This window comes from Cherax quadricarinatus, chromosome 40, assembly GCF_038502225.1.
Source record: "Cherax quadricarinatus isolate ZL_2023a chromosome 40, ASM3850222v1, whole genome shotgun sequence".
NCBI classification, from domain to species: domain Eukaryota; kingdom Metazoa; phylum Arthropoda; class Malacostraca; order Decapoda; family Parastacidae; genus Cherax; species Cherax quadricarinatus.
In genome coordinates this window covers 28,829,219-28,852,377 of record NC_091331.1, presented here as the reverse complement: position 1 = coordinate 28,852,377, position 23,159 = coordinate 28,829,219, and the positions used below count along the sequence as shown (strand labels likewise).

At 39.7% G+C, this 23,159-nt stretch overlaps 1 protein-coding gene across 1 annotated transcript in view; it reads right to left on the bottom strand.

Moving 5' to 3' along the window:
• The window catches only part of LOC128687315 (endoplasmic reticulum-Golgi intermediate compartment protein 1), a 109,867-nt gene that overhangs the window by 14,236 nt on the left and 72,472 nt on the right, over positions 1 to 23,159 (bottom strand). The window contains exon 6 of the mRNA XM_053774708.2: positions 17,979 to 18,079. Coding sequence (XP_053630683.1) covers positions 17,979 to 18,079 — 101 coding nt within the window. The remainder of the gene's footprint in view (positions 1 to 17,978; positions 18,080 to 23,159) is intronic.

Genomic DNA, 23,159 nt, shown 5'->3' with positions numbered 1-23,159 from the left:
GGAGTGAATGAAGACAAATAGTTTTTAATACTTGACGTGCTGTTGGAGTGTGAGCAAAGTAACATTTATGAAAGGATTCAGGGAAACCGGCAGGCCGGACTTGAATCCTGGAGATGGGAAGTACAGTGTCTACACTCTGAAGGAGGGGTGTTAATATTGCAGTTTTATAACTGTAGTGTAAAGCACCCCTCTGGCAAGACAGTGATGGAGTGAATGACGATTAAAGTTTTTCTTTTTCGGGCCACCCTACCTTGGTGGGAATCGGCCGATGTGTTAATAAAAAAAAAAATTATTTAAGGAACCTTTTTTGAAGGAGAAGTACACATCCTGAAATTTCGTTCGTATCCAGAAGCAAAAAATCGACCTAATGACAGTTCGTATCCTGAAAAGTTCACATGGTGGGTTATTCATTGTATATTTTTAATACTGAAATTTTCCTACCCTCTTACACTCTGTCCAGATATACAACCTCGCCTTACTTAGCAATGTACTCAATTACCGATGCCTCAGACTTACAACGGGCTCTCTGACCAGTATTTATACCCAAGTAATGTATGTTAAGAGCTGATTTCCTCTCTTCTGTTTATTTCAATATACAGTGGACCCTCACCTAACGATATTAATTGGTACCCGAGAACGAATATCGTTAGGCGAATTTTTTAGCATTAGCCGAGGCAAAATGTTAGCGTTAAAATGTATCGTTAGGCAAATTTAACGTTATGCGATGCGTTCGTTAGGCGAGGGTCCACTGTACAGTACACTACTGTATAAACATTTAAAAATACATGTATACCAAAAATTTTATAAATAGTGCAAAGGTGACATTAAAACAATATCAAAGATGGCTGACACAAACCCACTACCATTATAGTGTGCTCCTCACTCAGCGACGAATTCGTTTAACGACGTGGTCTTAGGAACGAAACTCTGTCATTAAGTCAGGAAAGGCTGTATTAAGAATGATAATATTACAAACACACCAAATTTACAGCAACTTGCTTGAAGTTTAATAGATGTATTCAAAATACAGTAGGAGGACCCCCGTATCTATGGGGGATACATTCCAAGGACCTTCTGTGGATACCGAAATTGTGGATAGTAGCAAACCCTGTATATAAGTCCTATACATACCTATTAAGTGGGAGTTCTCACAGTTGCTCTTTACTGATGACACTGTGCTTTTGGGAGATTATGAAGAGAAGTTGCAGAGGTTGGTGGATGAGTTTGGTAGGGTATATAAAATAAGAAAATTAAAAGTGAATATAGGAAAGAGTAGGGTGATGAGGATAACAAAAAATTAGGTAACGAAAGATTGGATATCAGATTGGAGGAAGTGAATGTATTCAGATATTTGGGAGAGGATGTGTCAGCAGATGGATCTAGGAAAGTTGAGGTGAATCACAGAATTGACAAGGGGAAAAAGGTGAGTGGTGAACTGAGGAGTCTGTGGAGACAAAGAACTCTGTCCATAGAAGCAAAGAGGGGAATGTACGAGAGTATAGATATACTAACACTCTTATAGGGTGTGAAGCATGGGTGATGAAAGTTGCATTAAGGAGAAGGTTGGAGGCAGTGGAGATGTTGTGTCTGAGAGCAATGTGTGGTGTGAATATAATGCAGAGAATTCATAGTTTGGCAATTAGGAGGAGGTGCAGGATTACCAAAACTATTATCCAGAGAACTGAGGAGGGGTTGTTGAGGTGGTTCAGACATATAGAGAGGATGGAACAAAATTGAATGACTTCGAGAGTGTATAAATCTGTAGTAGAGGGAAGGCAGGATAGGGGTCAGCCTAGGAAAGGTTGGAGGGAGGGGGTAAAGGTGGTTTCGTCTGTGAGGGGCTTGGACTTCCAGCAAGCACATGTGCGCATGTTAGGTAGGAGCAAATGGAGACAAATGGTTTTTAGGACTTGACGTGCTGTTGGCATGTGAGCAGGGTAATATTTATGAAGAGATTCAGGGAAACTGGTAGGCCAGACTGGAGTCCTGGAGATGGGAAGTACAGTGCCTGCACTCTGAAGGAGGGGTGTTAATGTTACAGTTTTATAACTGTAGTGTAAGTGTGCCTCTGGCAAGACAGAAGTGGAGTGAATGACAGTGAAAGTTTTTCTTTTTCAGGCCACTCTACCTTGGTGGAAAATGGCTGATATGTTAATAATAAAATATAAACATTTAAGAATATACCAGAAATGTTATAAATGGTGCATAGGTGACATTAAAACATTATCAAACATGGTTGACACAAACCCACTACCATTATATTATGCTCCTCACTTAGTGACGAATTTGTTTACTGATGTGTTCTTAGGAATGGAACTCTGTCTTTAAGTGAGGAGAGGCTGTATGTTAATAAAGTCACACAAAACACTATAAATCCACGGAAAATTGATGATTGAACAATAAGTTTATATGTGAGCACAAACTGGCACAAGCATCCTATGGCTCAGGAAACAATCAAGACATAGGTTATGGACATGGCTCTCTGGCCTGTACCAGATGAACGTCCAAGTCACTGGACTTTGTATGATGCTTCAGAAGTTAACTGGACACTACTGCTATAGATAAAATCTGGAATTATGGGCATTTTCTATTTTGTCCAATGCTTCCAACATTTACCTGACTAAGTTTTTTGGCCAAAATTGCTGAAATCCATTAACGAATTTAATCCGTTCCATGACCTTGCTCGTATCCTGATTTGTTCATGTGCTGGGTTAATTTTCCTCATTTAAATTAACTGAAATGCCATTAATTAATTCCATGGGAATTCCTGCTGTCAGGAAGCATGGCAAAATAATACTTCAATATGATGCTGTGGTTTATTTATCTATCACAATTCATCTAATATGACATAATAAACAATATTAATAACATAGAAACATGATAAATGCTCTAGAATGAAAAAAATAGGTCATAATATGGCGAGTGATGGCGACGCCGGCAGCGGCAAAAAGCATCCGCCATTTACTACCCCACTCTAGTATCTTCCCAGTCCATAACCCAAGACCTAGCTTGTGTTTATCTATGAGTAGTGGTGAGGTTGTCACATATGCAACCACAGGTGTGGTCAAGACAATGTATATATAGGTGAAGACATAATCACTGTGGCCACAGTGGTGGTGGTGGCTTTCAGCTGCCTCTCTCTGCTACTGCCTCATTCTCTGCTGCTGCCTCACTGTCTGCTGCTGCCTCACTCTCTGCTACTGCCTCACTCTCTGCTGCTGCCTCACACTCTGCTGCTGCCTCACTCTGCTGTTGCTTCACCCTCTGCTGCTGCCTCACTTTCTGCTGCTGCCTCACTCTCTGCTGCTGCCTCACTCTCTGCTGCTGCTTCACCCTCTGCTGCAGTATCACTCTCTGCTGCTGCTTCATTCTTCTGCTACTTCACCCTCTTCTGCTGCCTCACTCTTTGCTACTGCTTCACTCTGCTGCTGCTTCACTGTGCTGCTGCCTTCATTTCTCTAGCCTTTTTCATAATATTTAATCGCTTCCTGCTGATCGTACGTGAATACTGTCTCTTTGGGCAAGGCATTGTGTAAGAAATTTGTACAATATAAGACAAAATTACGTGTTCCAAGGGGCTGCTGTGGTCACTCAGAGCGACTTCCCTCCTCTTCCTTTTGACCCTTGGTCGGCACTAAGATAGCTGTGGTCTCACAGTACCTACAGCCACCCATAGGGTTACCAATTTGTATTTTGAAGAATTTGGCACAAAAATATGAAAAATACAAAAACTGTCTAAAAATGACAACATATTATTATTATTATTATTATTATTATTATTATTAATTTAGGGAACTGGAGCACAGATCCAATTCTTGAGATCAAGAGCCCTTCACCAAGTACAGTAAGGCCCCGCTTTACGACGTTTTGCCTTACGCCGTTCCGCTAATACAGCAATGTCAAATTATGACCAAAATTTGCTATACGGCAAGCGGTCTTTCAAATACGACGCCCCCCCACCCGGTTTGTTTACATTTTCCGTGACCTCATCTATTATGTCAGGAAACTTTCCAAAATTTCAAGTGTTTTAAAGTTATGGCATATTTTATATGTACTCTGATAATTATACTTAAGTGTACCTGTACTTAAATATACTTACACACTGTCTGGTGTGCAGGTACACATTAAAATCGCTAAGTTTCTCTCTACTCATGACGCCAATACTACGTAATAATAACCACTCTTTGGCACACTAAATGTCTTATTTTACATCAATATAGGCATTATAATTAATCCACCTATGATATTTTCCTCAAAATTATGTATGAAACCCATTACATAGCATATAAACATGATGCATACACTCACACAATAAAAATTGACGTAAATATGAGATTTGTTTACAAAGCAGCTGTGTAGGTAGTGTCGGAAGAATTACGTTTTCTCTAGTCAAACACTGGGGGTAACTGTAGAAAAATATTCTTTTCGTATGCCTTTACTCTATATATAGCAATTCATGACCCTTGTGGGTTTAGTGCTTTTTATAATAATAATATTAATAATAATAATATTAATAATATTAATAATTTTTTTTTTCAACAAGTCGGCCGTCTCCCACCGAGGCAGGGTGACCCAAAAAAGAAAGAAAATCCCCAAAAAGAAAATACTTTCATCATCATTCAACACTTTCACCACACTCACACATTATCACTGCTTTTGCAGAGGTGCTCAGAATACAACAGCTTAGAAGCATATACGTATAAAGATACACAACATATCCCTTCAAACTGCCAATATCCCAAACCCCTCCTTTAAAGTGCAGGCATTGTACTTCCCATTTCCAGGACTCAAGTCCGACTATATGAAAATAACCGGTTTCCCTGAATCCCTTCACTAAATATTACCCTGCTCACACTCCAACAGATCATCAGGTCCCAAGTATCATTCGCCTCCTATCTAACACGCTCATGCACGCTTGCTGGAAATCCAAGCCCCTAGCCCACAAAATCTCCTTTACCCCCTCTTTCCAACCCTTTCGAGGACGACCCCTGCCCCCTCCTTCCTTCCCCTATAGATTTATATGCTTTCCATGTCATTCTACTTTGATCCATTCTCTTTAAATGACCAAACCACCTCAACAACCCCTCTTCTGCCCTCTGACTAATGCTTTTATTAACTCCACACCTTCTCCTAATTTCCACACTCCAAATTATTAATATTAATATTAATATTAACCCCTTCAGGGTCCAAGGCCAAAATCTGAAGTGGTGCTCCAGTGTCCAAGAAATTTTGAAAAAAAAAAAAAAAATATTTTTTCTTACAGAATTAAGGAGTATATTTTTGTGAAGGTAATAAGACAAAAAAAAAACAAAAATTTCTGATCAGTACTTACCGAGATACAGCGGCGGAAAGTTGACCCAAAATGACCGGGTGGCGGCAACATCAGTGACTTCCGCAAAATCCCATTTTTTTATTTTACGTTTTTTATACTTTTTTCTTTTCTTTTCTATTTTTTTTCTTTTTCTAATAACATTTGTGGCCTGTGAGACCAGTATATTGTATAAGTGTACACTCATTGTATTCAACACAATAACTGCACTAATTTGTTTATCATCATATTGCTTACAAAACTTGTTTACAAGTTTATTGTAAACAAAATGATGAAAATATTAGTGTGGTTATTGTGTTGAATACAACGGTACCATATAGTACCATATGGTACAATGGTGCCATAGGGTGCAATTGTACCATATGGTACAATGGCACCATATGATACAATGGTACCATATGGTACAATATGGCACAATGGCACATGATACAATGGTACCATGTGATACAATGGTACCATATGGTACAATGGCACCATTTGGTACAATGGTACCATATGATACAATGGTACCATATGGTGCAATGGTACCTTATGGTACCATATGGTGTAATGGTACCATATGATGCAATGATACCATATGGTACATTGTACCATACAGTACAATGATACCATATCGTTCATTGTACCATATGGTGTGTGCGTGTTGTTTGTCAGTCAATTCAAAGAGGACCATCTAGTCATCCTGGGGTCGAAGTTGGTGGGTACGCAGATAACTTGTCAGGCCAATCCGCGCACGAAACGTTCTCTGGCAGTATGGACAGGGAAGGGTGGCGGCATCGAGGGGTCTGATGGCTCTGGTCGTCCTCGCCTGCCTGCGCTGCTCAGCTAGTGAGATTCTGCTTGCCTCACAGGATGTTGCCCCTTTCTGGACAACTGCTCACCAGTTATTCCTGTCCTGAGCTATCAGCTCCCACATGGTGTGGTTGATGTTGAAAGCTTTCAGAGCAGTCTTAACCCTTTCAGGGTCCGTCCCGTAGATCAACGGCTTTACGTTCAGGGTCCAAACCGTAGATCTATGTCATGAGCTCAGCTCACTCTGATAAACTGTGAGTGGTAAATTTGGGCCTAGATATGAGAGAATACATCGATGTGGTATGTGTGAACCACATAAAACAAATCCTGCAGCACACTGTGTATAATGAGAGAAAAAAAACCGAGACCATGATTTTCGATTAAAACAGTGACTTTGCAGTGTTTTTTCGTATGTTTTTTATAGTTGTATTTGTGATTTCTTGGTCTCATTTGATAGAATGGAAGACATATTACAGAAATAGAGATAATTTTGATTGGTGTTAGCACTGGAAATGGCTTGAAATTGAGCTCAAAGTGGCGGAAATGTTAAATTTTTGCCGATGTTCAAGAGTAAACAAACAACCTCACACGTCTAATACACGCCAGCTGGTGGGTCTAATATACATTCACAAATGTGGTGATGATATTTATACAATTATTACAATATTGCATAACAGTAAATCTTCTATTTTTTGGTGTGAATAAAAATTCATTATGTGAATAAAAAATCAAAATGGAATTTATTTGTAAAGCCTCAAAACATAACTAATGAACAGAGGAAATGTTAGTTTAGTGCCAGGAATACCTACATTGTTTATTCTGGACCCTATTTTGAAATTGGAATATTTTGAACTTCGTGTTAAATTGGCCAAATTACCAATTTCCGGTCACTTTATTTTGTAGTTGAAACAGTTGACTTGGCGATTTCTTGTGCTCAATCGATAGAATAGAAGTAATACTAGTGAAATAGCTGAGAATTTGGTCGACTGGAATAATGTAATTGGCCTAAAATGGGAGTCAAAGTCGGCAAAATCTCTGATTCGTAAATATCGCTGACACATCAAAATTCACGAGAGCATAATTTCGTCAATTTTCCATCAAATTTCGTACTTTTTATTTTATTACATTCACAAAAAGATTCTCTACCATTTCATAAGAAAAAATAATTTTTTTTTTTTTTTTTTAAATTCTTGGACACTGGGGCACCACTTCAGATTTTGGCCTTGGACCCTGAAAGAGTTAAGGGTGTCCTTATAGCGCTTCTTTTGGCCTCCTTGAGAGCGCTTTCAATGCTGCAGTTCGCCAAACAAGAGTTTCTTTGGCAGCCGGTGGTCTGGCATGCAAGCAACGTGACCTGCCCAGCGAAGCTGTGTCTGCATTAGGATGGTGTAGATGCTAGGCAGGCCAGCTGTAGTCAGCACTTCTGTGTCTAGGATCTTATCTTGCCATTTGATGCCAAGAATTTTTCTGAGCCGTGTGGTGTGAAAGTGGTTCAACTTTCTGGCATGACGTTTGTAGACAGTCCAGGTTTCGCAGCCATAGAGAAGTGTGGTGAGGACTATGGCTCTGTACACCTTGATCTTGGTGCTTGTGGTGATGCCTCTTCGGTTCCATACATTCTTGTGGAGCCTGCCGAAGGTGGCACTGGCTTTGGCACTGTTGTATTCAACACAATAAACACTAATATTTTCATTATTATTTTGTTTACAATAGTTGTTTACAACAAAAATATGCAAAAATGTTGTATATTAGTAATGTTCTATTATATATTTACAAGTGTACAGGAACTTGACGTGTTCCTTGAGGTGGATGACAAAGCACTTTGTCTCGGAAACTGCAGAGTCAGTAGCTAGCTTGCGTCGCCACTCACTCAGTCTTGGCTGGTGTCTCATGCCACCAACACCTATTGACCATATGGTACACAGTATCATATGTTACAGGGTACCATATGGTACATTGTACTACATGGTATAGGGTACCATGCAGTACAGGATAACATATGGTACAGGGTACCATATGGTACAGGGTTACCATATGGCACAGGGTACCATATGGTACAGGGTACCATACAGTACAGGACACCATATGGTACAGATACAGGGATAACTATTGAAATAAGTCACCCTGACTTTTTTGGGTTATCCTAAGATTTTATACGTATGCTGCTATGTATGATAATCTACGTAATTGTATTTATGTACACCTGAATAAACTTACTCAAGTGCATGTGGCATCATAAGTAAGTTTATTTAGTTATACACAAATAAAGTTACATAGCATATCATACTTAGCAGCATATGTTTGGAGAACCTAGGATAACCCAAAAAAGTCAGACAAACTTATTTCCATTAGGGTCCCTGTACCATATGGTATAATGTACCATATGGTACAATGTACCATATGGTATAATGTACCATATGGTACAATGTACCATATGGTACATTGTACCATATTGTACACTGTACCATTGTACCATATGATACCATTGTATGACATGGCACCATTGTACCATATGGTACCATTGTATCATATGGCACAATGGTACCATATGGTTCAAAACCATAGAATTCGTCTTCAGCTCCACTTCCATCAGTCTTAGAACTGTAAGTTGTGAAGAGGAGAGTCAGAATTCACCCTGAGAGTGAGTGGGGAGTGAGAGCTTCCTTGCCGCCAGGCACTATGAACAAAGCTACTTTGCCAGCGTTCCCACAATGCCATGCAGGCGTCCAGATATTTTCTATGGTGTGCACACTGACCTCCCAGACCCATTCTCTCAGATGTAGGTCTACCAGCCTTCTCGTGCTAAATTTGACACCGCTAGAATTTTGGCGTAGATCTACGGTTTGGACCCTGAACATAAAGCCGTAGATCTACGGGACGGACCCTGAAAGGGTTAATAATATTAATATTAATATAATTATTATTAATATTATTATTAATTTTTTTTTTTCAACAAGTCGGCCATCTCCCACCGAGGCAGGGTGACCCAAAAAAGAAAGAAAATCCCCAAAAAAGAAAATACTTTTATCATCATTCAACACTTTCACCACACTCACACATTATCACTTCTTTTGCAGAGGTGCTCAGAATACAACAGTTTAGAAGCATATACGTATAAAGATACACAACATATCCCTCCAAACTGCCAATATCATTATTATTAATAATATTAATTATTAATATTATTATTAATATTATTATTATTATCATCTTCATTCACTCTAAAAATGGTGTGTTGTTGCTTGTTTATTCTGAACTAACTTGTACAACTTGTACACAATGTAAGAGTATTTGTATTGTGAGGTAATTATTATTAAAATAAAAAAAATGTTGAGGTAAATGTTTTACAAACTCTTACAAATGGACGTGAATGAACTAAAAGTAGACACATATTAATACGCATTTATTTCGCCTGACCAAGTGATCGTCCACTACCTGTTCAGTTTGTGTTCTTACATTGTCTCAACTCTGTATCTCGTTTTCTCTCTCGTTTACTCTTTTGTTAACTAGTTGGCTCTCATTGACGATGGCGTCTAAGGTTAGCTGTGATAAAAAGAGAAGTCGTAAGCCTCTTGCTTTAAGTGCCAAGTTAGAGGATGATGGTGTGCCATTCTGATTTTATTCAATAAACACCCTGCCACTCACCTCTCACACATTAATATTAATATTTTAAGGTAAGTAATAAGTGCATTCTGTGTGTATCTTGCCTTTTATTGTGTTTTTAATGCCTATTTCTATTGCTAACTTAATATAAGTTAGTGTAAACTTGTTGTCTGGCATTTATTGCATATTTTACGTGTGCTCTGATAATAATACTTGTGGAGCTGTGTGGTAGCTGGGTGGAGGGACAACATTACGTTTTCTCTGCTCAGCCATCAGAGAAAACGTGTATGAATCTGCGTTTGGCCCAGGCACTCCCTCACTCTGCTTTTGTTTACAATTTTCGGCATGAATTATTCATTACTTCTACCTTCGTTTATGATAGCATCTAAAGGTAGTTGTTAGAAATGATTAAATTCAGTGAACAAGGCATGTCGATGTTAATAATATAGCTCTGGGCCACAGTGTAGGTAGCCGGTAGGTGTAGCCCAGGCGGGCTACACCTACCGGCTACCTACACTGACTTCCTACAAATAAATACTACTCACCTCTCTTCCTATATTAAAACTACACATATTTTAAGGTAAATAATGAGTGTACTGTATGTGTATTTTACCTCTCTGGGATGTTTTAAATATCGTATATTAAGTATGAGACGGGAAGCCAGTGCTTCCTACACCTGGGCTACCTACACCTGACTTCCTACAAATAAGTACTACTCACCTCTCTCTCTACATTAAGATTACAAATACTTTAAGATAAGTAATGAATTTACTGTGAATGTATTTTACTTTGTGTGTGTTTAATGTCTAGTTCTATTACTAACTTAATATAATTTAGTGTATACTTGTTATCTGGCATTTATAAATGGAAAAAAATGGCGTTCTGCCTTCCGGCGATGTCTGCTTTCCGGCGACAGCCTGGAACCTAACCCGCCATATAAGTGGGGCCCTACTGTACGTACTACTACTAATATAATATTAATAATTATTATAACAATAATAATAATAATAATAATAATAATAATAATACAAGGTAATAATAATGACAGTGGCTTTCTTTGTTCCAATCATATTATAATATGTAAACACACAATGTAACCTTTGCAAAGAAATAAATATTTTATTTACTAAAACTTCTTTCTTTCTTTCAATGTACCAGCCGTATCCCACCGAGGCGGGGTGGTCCAAAAGGAAAAACGAAAGTTTCTCCTTTCAAATATAGTAATATATACAGGAGAAGGGGTTACTAGCCCCTTGCTCCTGGCATTTTAGTTGCCTCTTACAACACGCATGGCTTATGGAGGAAGAATTCTGTTCCACTTCCCCATGGAGGTAAGAGGAAATAAACAAGAACAAGAACTAGAAAGAAAATAGAAGAAAACCCAGAGGGGTGTGTGTATATATGCTTGTACATGTATGTGTAGTGTGACCTAAGTGTAAGTAGAAGTAGCAAGACGTACCTGTAATCTTGCACGTTTATGAGACAGACAAGACGCCAGCAATCCTACCATCATGTAAAACAAATTACAGGCTTCTGTTTTACACTCACTTGGCAGGACGGTAGTACCTCCCTGGGCGACTGCTGTCTACCAACCTACTACCTGAAGTTTACTAAAACATTTACTAAAAATTTACTAAAAATCAGAATGGACATAAATTCATTAGAAAACATTCAGTGTAGAATGACTAAATTATTGCATAGCATTAGAAATCTTCCTTATGAAGAAAGATTGAAGACCCTTAAATTACATTCACTTGTTAGACGAAGAATGAGGGGAGACACGATCGAAGTGTATAAGTGGAATATGGGTATGAATAATGGGGATATAAATCCCAAACCCCTCCTTTAAAGTGCAGGCATTGTACTTCCCATTTCCAGTACTCAAGTCCAGCTATATAAAAATAACTGGTTTCCCTGAATCCCTTCTCACACATCCCTGCTCACACTCCAACAGCTTGTCAGGTCCCAAATACCATTTCTCTCCATTCACTTCTATCTAACACGCTCACACATGCTTGTTGAAAGTCCAAACTCCTCGCCCACAAAACTTCCTTTACCCCATCCCTCCAACCTTTTCGAGGACGACCCCTACCCTGCCTTCCTTCCCCTACAGATTTATACGTTCTCCATGTCATTCTACTTTGATTCATTATCTCTAAATGACCAAACCACCTCAACAACCCCTCATCAGCCCTCTGACTAGTACTTTTATTAACCCTTTGACTGTCACAACCCCAAATCCTGTCTCTTGGTGTTGAAGAATTTTGAAAAAAAGAAAAAAAATTCTTATAAAAATGTTCAGATTAATTCTCTGATTGTTTTAAGCCCAAAAAACTTTTTTGTGACCAGTACTTACTGAGATATAGATGCATAAAGTTGGCAGAAAATGAGCCGTGTATGGCAACAGCAGCGAATGCCGCTCACCTCGTAAACTTTGGTTTACTTGCATTCCAAGGTTTTTTGTTTTTTCACTATTTTATTTTTTCAGGTAACTTATGTGGCCTGTGAGTCTGAAGTAAAGTGCAATGTACATATATACAGTCGTTGTATACAACACAATAAGCCCACAAACATATTTATCAATATATTGTTTACAAAACTTGTTTACACAAATACAAAATTTTTTTTATTACTATTGTTTTATAATATATATATACAAATGTACAGTCACTGGACATGTTCCTAGTAGTTCTGCAGCTTGTGGAACTCTTCGAAACATGGTTTCATACACGATGGTGTTTTACACTCCTCACACATAAAATGAGTGTGCCTGCATTTTTTGTTTTTTTTTTTATGTGAAAAGAAAAAACCCTACTGCCTGTCAAAACAATGGGGTCGTATGCTCGCTTCCCATCCATCCTATCTAATTATCTTTCTCCCTCATTCTCTCTCTTATTCTGTCATTCTCTCCCTCATTCTCTCTTTCATTCTCTCTTTCTCCTTCATTCTTCTGGTATCTTGAGCTATTAGCTTCATTCAGCAAGCTTGTGTTGTGTGTGAGGCTTCTAACTGTTCTGAGTCAGGGTCAGAAGCTGTCAAAATGACATTGTCTCATTACTCACTCCCCCTACCGCCTGTCAAAACAATGGGGTCGGATGCTCGTTTCCCTTCCATCCTAATATCTAATTATCTTTCTCCCTCATTCTCTCTCTTTCTCCTTCAATCTTCATTCTCCTTCATTCTTCTGGTATCCTGGACATTGCTTTTGGCCACAAACTCCTCAAAACCATGAAATTGATCTTCACTGACACTTCCATCTGTGTTAGAGCATCGCTTGGGAAGAGTAGAGTCCCAGATTTGCCGGGGAGTCACATATTTCTTACCGCTAGGCATGCTGGACAAGGACTACTAAAATGGCATTCCCACAATGCACCACTGGCTCCCCGATTTTTTTTATATGGTGCATACTGACCATGGAGGCCCATTCTCTCACATGTGGGCCTACCAGCTTTCTCCTGCTTGATCTGAAGCCGCTAGAATTTATGCGTATTAATACGTCAAACACGGTGGCTCATAAGACATACATATACGACCGAAACAGTCGAAGGGTTAACTCCACACTTTCTCTTAATTTCCACACTCCAAATTCTCTGCATAATATTTACACCAGACGTTGCCCTTAGACAGAACATCTCCACCGCCTCCTCGCTACGGCATTTACAACCCAAGCTTCAGACCCATATAAGAGTGTTGGTACCATTATACTTTCATACATTCCCTTCTTTGCATCCACAGATAATGTTTTTTGTCTCCACATATACCTCAATGCACCACTCACCTTTTTTCCTCCATCAATTCTATGGTTAACCTCATCCTTTATACATCCATCCACTGACACATCAACTCCCAAATATCTGAAAACATTCACTTCTTCCATACTCCTCCTCTCCAATTTGATATCCAATTTTTCTTTATCTAAATCATTTGATACCCTCATCACCTTATTCTTTTCTATGTTCACTTTCAACTTTCTACCTTTACACACACTCCCAAACTCATCCACTAACCTTTGTAACTTGTCTTTAGAATCTCCCATAAGCACACTATCATCAGCAAAAAGTAACTGTGTCATTTTCCATTTTGTATTTGATTCCCCATAATTTAATCCCACCCCTCTCCCGAACACCCTCGCATTTACTTCTTTTACAACCCCATCTATAAATATATTAAACAACCATGGTGACATTATACATCCCTGTCTAAGACCCACCTTTACCAGGAAGTAGCCTCCCTCTCTTCTACACACCCTAACCTGAGCCTCACTATCCTCACAAAAACTCTTTACAGCATTTAGTAACTTACTAACTATTCCATATACTTGCAACATCTGCCACATTGCTCCCCTATCCACTCTATCATGTCTTTTCTAAATCCATAAATGCAATGAAAACTAACCTACCTTTGTCTATATCAAAGCATATTTCTTGGGTAGCATTGAAAAATGGGTTGGGCAAATATTTTGTTAATGGGATGGATTGTGAAGGACCTACCTAGTATGGGTCAACAGGCCTGCTGCAGTGTTCCTCCTATCTTTTTTTTTATCAACACATCGCCCGATTCCCACCAAGGCAGGGTGGCCCGAAAAAGAAAAACTTTCATCATCATTCACTCCATCACTGTTTTGCCAGAGGGGTGCTTTACACTAAAGTTATAAAACTGCAACATTGACACCCCTCCTTCAGAGTGCAGACACTGTACTTCCCATATCCAGGACTCAAGTCCAGCCTGCCAGTTTCCCTGAATCCCTTCATAAATGTTACTTTGCTCACACTCCAACAGTACGTCAAGTATTAAAAACCGTTTGTCTCCATTCACTCCTATCAAATACGCTCACGCATGCTTGCTGGAAGTCCAAGTTGTCATGTGGGTTCGATAACGTGGATGGGGTAGAAACACTCACGTAGGCTGGTTAGTACGTATAATTATAACGGAAAGTATGGGAAGCACCATCAGCCGCCCTGCCTCTCTGCTCTCTATCTTAAGACTGGCCCACCAGTGCCTAGAGGGTGAGCGGTGTTCAAAAACATGCTATGGTCAGCATCAACATGAATAACAGTCAGTGATTCACACAGACGGTTGGTAGTGAGTCATCTACTGGTAACTGGTTAATGGTAACTGGTACTATTGAGAGCTCGGCGACAATTTGTCATGTGGGTTCAATAACGTGGATGGGGTAGAAACACTCACGTAGGCTGGTTAGTACATATAATTATAACGGAAAGTATGGGAAGAAGCACCATCAGCCGCCCTGCTTCTCTGCTCTCTATCTTAAGACTGACCCACCGGTGCCTAGAGAGTGAGCGGTGTTCAAAAACATGCTATGGTCAGCAGCAACGTGAATAACAGTCAGTGATTCACACAGACGGTTGGTAGTGAGTCATCTACTGGTAACTGGTACTACTGAGACAAGCCCCTTGTACACAAAACCTCCTTTACCCCCTCCCTCCAACCTTTCATAGGCTGATCCCTACCCCGCCTTCCCTCCACTACAGATTGATGCACTCTTGAAGTCATTCTGTTTCGTTCCATTCTCTCTACATGTCCGAACCACCTCAACAACCCTTCCTCAGCCCTTTGGGCAACAGTTTTGGCAATCTCGCACCTCCTCCTAGCTTCCAAACTATGAATTCTCTGCATTATATTCATGCCACAGATTGCCCTCAGACATGACATCTCCACTGCCTCCAGCCTTCTCCTCGCTGCAACATTCATCACCAATGCTTCACACCATATAAGAGCATTGGTAAAACTATACTCTCATACATTCCCCTCTTTGCTTCCAAGGACTAAGTTGTCTCCACAGACTCCTAAGTGCACCATTCACCCTTTTCCCCTCATCAATTCTATGATTCACCTCATCTTTCATAGACCCATCTGCTGACACGTCCACTCTCAAATATCTGAATACATTCACCTCCTCCATACTCTCTCCCTCCAATCTGATATCCAATCTTTCATCACCTAATCTTTTTGTTACCCTCATAACTTTACTCTTTCCTATATTCACTTTTAATTTTCTTCTTTTACATACCCTACCAAATTCATCCACCAACCTCTGCAACTTCTCTTCAGAATCTCCCAAGAGCACAGTGTCATCAGCAAAGAGCAACTGTGACAACTTCCGCTTTATGTTTGATTCTTTATCTTTTAACTCCACGCCTCTTGCCAAGACCCTCGCATTTACTTCTCTTACAACCTCATCTATAAATATATTAAACAACCACGGTGACATCACACATCCTTGTCTAAGGCCTACTTTTACTGGGAAATAATCTCCCTCTTTCCTACATACTCTAACTTGAGCCTCACTATCCTTGTAAAAACTCTTCACTGCTTTCAGTAACCTACCTCCTATACCATACACCTGCACCATCTGCCACATTGCCCCCCTATCTACCCTGTCATATGCCTTTTCCAAATCCATAAATGCCACAAAAACCTCTTTAGCCTTATAAAAACTGGTATAAAAATAAATGGATTAGTTGTGCAAGAAAGCTATACAATGCCCACAAGATGAAAGTTAAGACATATGTGAAACATCTGGGTATCTTTATTGTAGACATTTTGCCATCCAGTGGCTTTATCAATACAGATTCTAGGACATAACTTGAAGACAGTAGAACTATATACAAAAGATGAGGTAATCAGTCCTTCAGCCTTGGAGCTGGTGTGAAGAGCACTGTAGTTGTAGAGATTCTGGAGCTCAGATAAGGAGGCTGGTGCTTATATAGGCATCAGGTAGGTAGGGACGGTGGCAAACGAGGGCATAGTCACTGGTAGGCGGGATTCCCAAGTGGAAGTAGGTCATACCCAAAGGGATGGGTTAGTTGTTGTAGTAGCTGTGAAGAAGGTCATGTAGATGTCCTCTGAACCAAGATTCCATGATGTTGCAGTGTCTGACAAGTTGTGCAAGAAACGTATATACAGTGGAACCCCGCATAACGATCACCTCCAAATGCGACCAATTATGTAAGTGTATTTATGTAAGTGCGTTTGTACGTGTATGTTTGGGGGTCTGAAATGGACTAATCTACTTCACAATATTCCTTATGGGAACAAATTCGGTCAGTACTGGCACTTGAACATACTTCTGGAGTGAAAAAATATCGTTAACCGGGGGTCCGCTGTATTACCGACAAGATGAAAGTTAAGACACATGCGCAACATCTGGGTATCTTTATTGTAGATGTTTTGCCATCCAGTGGCTTTATCAATACAGATTCTAGGACATAACTTGAAGACAGTAGAACTATATACAAAAGATGAGGTTATGACCTTCTGGCAGCCCTGATGCCAGATGCACAGTGGTCTAGTGGTCGTATGTCATGCAGGTCGCAAGTCGAATGGTACCTGTACTTGTTATAATGGTAGGACTGCTGGTGTCATTTTTCTGTCTCCTAAACATGCAAGATTTCAGGTACATCTTGCTATTTCTATTTACACTTAGGTCACACTGCACATGCATGTACAAGTATATATATACACACCCCTCTGGGTTTTCTTTTATTTTCTTACTAGTTCTTGTTCTTGTTTATTTCCTCTTATCTCCATGGGGAAGTGGAACAGGATTCTTCTTCCGTAAGCCATGCGTGTTGTAAGAGGCGACTAAAATGCCAGGAGCAAAGGGGCTAGTAACCCCTTGTCCTGTATACATTACTGAAGTTAAAAAAGAGAAACTTTTTTCTTTTTGGAACACCCTGCCCTGGTGGGACACGGCCAGTTTGTTGAAAGAAGAAGTGGAGGAGCACTTCATGGCTTCTCTTAGGCTATGAAGAACTGGTAGCTTTTCTACTTTTGCACTTTGGGGCCATTATTATGCAAAATTAACTGGTACTTTTTGAGCCACAGTAAATCATGGATAACAAACTGCGGATACCGAATCAGTGGATATGGGGGTTCTACTGTATATTAAACAGCTCTTCATAGAAAGCTGTCTCTTGCAATCTAATATGCACAGCAATGATCATCTGTCTTTCCTACATTCATTCTGAGATAACCTTAATATTAAAAAGCCTCTTTCCTACATTCATTCTGAGATAACCTTAATATTAAAAAGCCTCTGAGCATTAAACCCTGAGAACAATTTAGGATAGTTCAGGTAATAATAAAAGGGGTTTTGATATTTTCCCAGCAAATGAAGGTCATCCAGGATATATGTTAATGATTTCAACAGCTATATATCTACTTTGGTTTCAGTGTTTACCCAGGGTCCTACCACTAGTTACTGATAATAAACCATGAATCTGATACTTACCCTGTAGGCATATGTATACTGGTAGGCTATGAGCTGATTTCCACTGGATTCTTCATAAATGGTTGGCACAACTTTCATTACATAATCATGTGATTCCAAGGCTGTAAAAAAAATTATATGAGCAAAATTTAGCAAAAAATATGATTAAAACCAACGTGTTAAAACTCCGATTGTGAAAACCTGCTAAATAATACACACCCAAATAGTTATATTTTCTTATAGAACTATGTGGACACCAGCAGAGCTCTGGCTGTGTATAAATTGATATTTTAAATGCAAGAAATTATCTTGTAACACCTTTTTTTTTTTTCAACAAACCGGCCGTATCCCACCGAGGCAGGGTGGCCCAAAAAGAAAAACGTAAGTTTCTCTTTTCAAATTTAGTAATTAATACAGGAGAAGGGGTTACTAGCCCCTTGCTCCCGGCATTTTAGTCACCTCTTACAACACGCGTGGCTTACGGAGGAAGAATTCTGTTCCACTTCCCCATGGAGATAAACAAGAACAAGAACTAGAAAGAAAATAGCAGAAAACCCAGAGGGGTGTATATATATATGCTTGTACATGTATGTGTAGTGTGACCTAAGTGTAAGTAGAAGTAGCAAGACGTACCTGAAATCTTGCACGTTTATGAGACAGAAAAAAAGGCACCAGCAATCCTACCATCATGTAAAACAATTACAGGCTTCCGTTTTACACTCACTTGGCAGGACGGTAGTACCTCCCTGGGTGGTTGCTGTCTACCAACCTACTACCTAGGTTTGTAACACTTACAGTATAATAATTTGAGTTGATGTACACTGTCAAGTTATATTTAGCTTGCATTTTCATGGAATTTGATCCATCTCATGTTAAAGAACCTTAGCTACCATATACAGACAATCCACAATAAAAATAACAATTAGTGTATGTTCTGTAAATAATTTGTAGTAGTGTTTAAAAATGAGACATTTTAGTATATAAATTTTAACCTTTAAATGGTCCAAACGTATATATACGTTTTTTCAACATCGGAAAGTACGTAAAAAATGTAGATCTTCTTTTTTGTTTTACATTTGAAAACATGTAAAAAAACTTTTATCTACATTTTTTTTTGTTACATTTGAAAATATGTTAAAAAAAGTAGATCTACTTTTGTAGCACTACGAATTTGAACGTCGATTTGTTTGGACCGTTTAAGGGTTAAGTAAAATGTTAAATGTCGATGAAGATATGGAAGCTGTGAGTCTGTGCATTGGTCAGGGAGGTATATCATCTTTTAGGAGTGAGAAAGAGCCAGATGCGAGTGTGGGGCAGGTGTGTGAAACTGTGGGTAAAATGAAAGGAGGTACAGCAGCTGGGATTGATGGGATCAAGACAGAAATGTTAAAAGCAGGTGAGGATATAGTTTTGGAATGGTTGGTGCTTTCATTTAATAAATGTATGAAAAAGGGGGAGGTACCTAGGGATTGGCAGTGAGCATGCATAGTTCCTTTGTATAAAGGCAAAAGGAACAAAGGAGAGTGTAAGAATTATAAGGGAATAAGTCTGTTGAGTCTAGGTAGTAGGTTGGAAGATATCAACCACCCAGGAAGGTGTTACCATCCTGTTAATTGAGTGTAAAACAGAAGCCAGTAATTGTTTTACATGATGGCAGGATTGCTGGTGTCTTTTTTCTGTCTCATAAACATCCAATATTTCAGCTACGTCTTGCTACTTCTACTTACACTTAGCTCACACTACACATGCATGTACAAGCATATATACACATATACACACACCTCTCTGGGTTTTCTTCTATTTTCTTACTAGTTCTTGTTTATTTCCTCTTATTTCCATGGGGAAGTGGAACAGAATTCTTCCTCCAGAAGCTGCATGTGTCATAAGAGGCGACTAAAATGCTGTGAGCAAGGGGCTAGTAACCCCCTTCTCCTGTATATACATGTATTACTAAATTTAACACTTTGACTGTTTCGGTCATACATATACGTCTTACGAGCCACGGTGTTTGATGTATATATACTCATAAATTCTAGCGGCTTCAAATCAAGCAGGAGAAAGCTGGTAGGCCCACATGTGAGAGAATGGGTCTGTGTGGTCAGCGTGCACCATATAAAAAGAATCCTGTAGCATGCAGTGCATAATGAGAAAAAAAAAACACTTTTTTTTAATTAAAATGCCAAATTTGTGGTCTATTTTTGTATAGTACAGTGGTCCCTCGTTTTTCGTAGTTAATCCGTTCCTGGAGCTGCTACTATTAACGAAATCTACGATTTGCGAATCAATTTTCCCCATAAGAAATAATGTAAATACAATTAATCTGTTCCTGACACCCAGAAGTATTAAAACAAAAAAATTTTTTACATGAAATATACATGTAGTACATAAACAATACAATGGGAAATGATGAATGAAACATTAACAGCATAACACTTACCTTTATTGGAGATTCTTCTTAGTGTATGGGAGACTGGGGGAGGAGAGAGATTGGATTGTTTATAGTTCGGAAGGGGAATCGCCTTCCATCAACACCTCAGGTACCAATTGCTTTTCTGGGGTTGCTTCTCTTCTCTGTTTCTTAATGCCACTAGGACCATCTTGAGAGTCACTGGAGTCCTGTCTCACAAAATAACTGTGGAGAGAGCTCTATTTCTGGCATCTCTTTAACACTTCCCTAAAATGGCCCAAGACTTTGTCACTGTACATGTTGCCAACATGGCTTGCAACAACCTTGTCAGGGTGATGTTTCTCCATAAAGCTTTCCACCTTACCCCACATAGCAAAAATCTCTTTAATTTCTGAAGAAGGCACCTTCTTCCATCTCTCTTCCTCCTCCTCTGCAGCAAGATTCTGAGCTGCGATCTGCTGCTGTTCCTGCTGAAGCTCTTGCAGCTCCTCAGTGGTGAGCTCTTCGTCGTGGTCTTCCACCAATTCTTCCACATCCTCCAAACTCACATCCAACCCCATGGAACTCCCCAGTGCCACAATTGATTCAACAACAGACATAGCCTCATCAGAGTCAGTCCCAAACCCTTCAAAATCCCTCTTGTCGACACAATCTGGCCACAATTTTCTCCAGGCAGAGTTCAAAGTCCTGGTAGTCACCCCCTCCCAAGCCATAGCTATAAGGGTTATGCAATGGAGGATGCTGAAGTGTTCTCTCCAAAATTCCCTTAGGGTCAAGTGAGTGTCTGTGGTCACAGTCAAGCACCTGTGAAACATTGCTTTGGTGTAGTTTTTTTTAAAATTTGCAATGACCTGCTGGTCCATGGGCTGGAGGAGAGGAGTGGTATTCAGGAGCAAGAACTTTACTGTGATGAACCCAAACTCCTCGAAAATTAGGTCATCCAAGTTTGGAGGATGAGAAGGTGCATTGTCCATTACTAGCAGGCACTTGAGATCCAATTTCTTTTCCAGGAGGTAATTCTTCACACTAGGGCCAAACACTTCATTGAACCACTCGACGAAAATTTCCCTCGTGACCCATGCCTTACTATTAGATTTCCAAAACACACACAATTTACTCTTCATGACAATGTTTTTCCTGAACACTCTGGGATTTTCAGAATGGTACACTAGTAATGGCTTCACTTTGAAATCCCCACTAGCATTAGCACAGAACATGAGCATCAGCCTGTCTTTCATAGGCTTGTGTCCTGGCATTGCCTTTTCCTCCTGTGTAATGAAGGTTCTCTTCTGCATTTTCTTCCAAAAGAGGCCTGTTTCATCACATTTGAACACTTGTTCAGGTTTCAGTCCTTCAGCCTCTATGTATTCCTTGAATTCATGCACATATTTTTCAGCCGCCTTGTGGTCCGAACTGGCAGCCTCACCATGCCTTACCACACTGTGTATGCCAGTACGGTTCTTAAATCTCTCAAACCAACCTTTGCTGGCCTTAAATTCACTCACATCACCACTATTTGCGGGCAATTTCTTTACCAGATCGTTGTGCAACTGCCTAGCCTTTTCACAAATAATCAAAGTCATAAGAGTATCTCCTGTTAATTGTTTCTCATCTATCCACACCAATAATAACTTCTCAACCTCTTCGAGTACTGGTGATCTCATTTTTGTCAGCATAGTTACCCCCTTTGCAACAACAGTGTCCTTGATTTCCTTTTTCTTGGCCACTATGGAACATATGGTTGTGTAGGGTTTCTTATACATCCTGCCCAGTTCGGCTGCACTTGTGCCACTTTCATATTGTTCAATAATGTTTTTCTTAAATTCAATCGTATTTCTCACTTTCTTTACCACAGGCCTGGCATTAGGAGCTTTCTTTGGAGCCAGGGTAGCTTATTTAGTGCTTGCAAGCACTAAAATGAGTGGAATATTATAAAATATTTCGTAGGAGCACGTGAGGGGACCTTCGCTCACTGGTAAACAATGGCAGACTGGCTGCCGCCCCAGCTCACACCGTGCGTACGCGTCCCGGACAAACTACTACTCGCAAGTCAACCTATGATAAGCGAGCCCATGTTTATACGAAAATATCCCTATGATTTCCGAAATCTATGATTCCCGAGAACTACGAAAAGCAAGGGACCACTGTATTTATGGTTGTATTCTCGTTTTCTTGGTCTCATTTGATAGAATGGAAAACATATTATAGAAATAGAAGTGATTTTGATTGTTTTTACTATGAAATGAACCTGGAAATGGAGCTCAAAGTAGGGGAAATGTTTGACTTTTGCCAATGTCATTTTCCATAAATGTCCAAGTAGCCATTCTAATATGCAGTCATGAATAGGTTGACTTTATGCAATTATTACAATACTGCAGTAGTCTGCATAACAGTAAATCTTCTATTTTTTGTTAGAATAAAAATTCAGATATTTGGGAGTTGACATGTCAGCGGATGGGTCTATGAAAGATGAGGTGAATCATAGAATTGATGAGGGGAAAAGGGTGAGTGGTGCACTTAGGAGTCTGTGGAGACAAAGAACTTTGTCCTTGGAGGCAAAGAGGGGAATGTATTAGAGTATAGTTTTACCAACGCTCTTATATGGGTGTGAAGCATGGGTGATGAATGTTGCAGCGAGGAGAAGGCTGGAGGCAGTGGAGATGTCATGTCTGAGAGCAATGTGTGGTGTGAATATAATGCAGAGAATTCGTAGTTTGGAAGTTAGGAGGAGGTGCGGGATTACCAAAGCTGTTGTCCAGAGGGCAGAGGAAGGGTTGTTGAGGTGGTTCGGACAT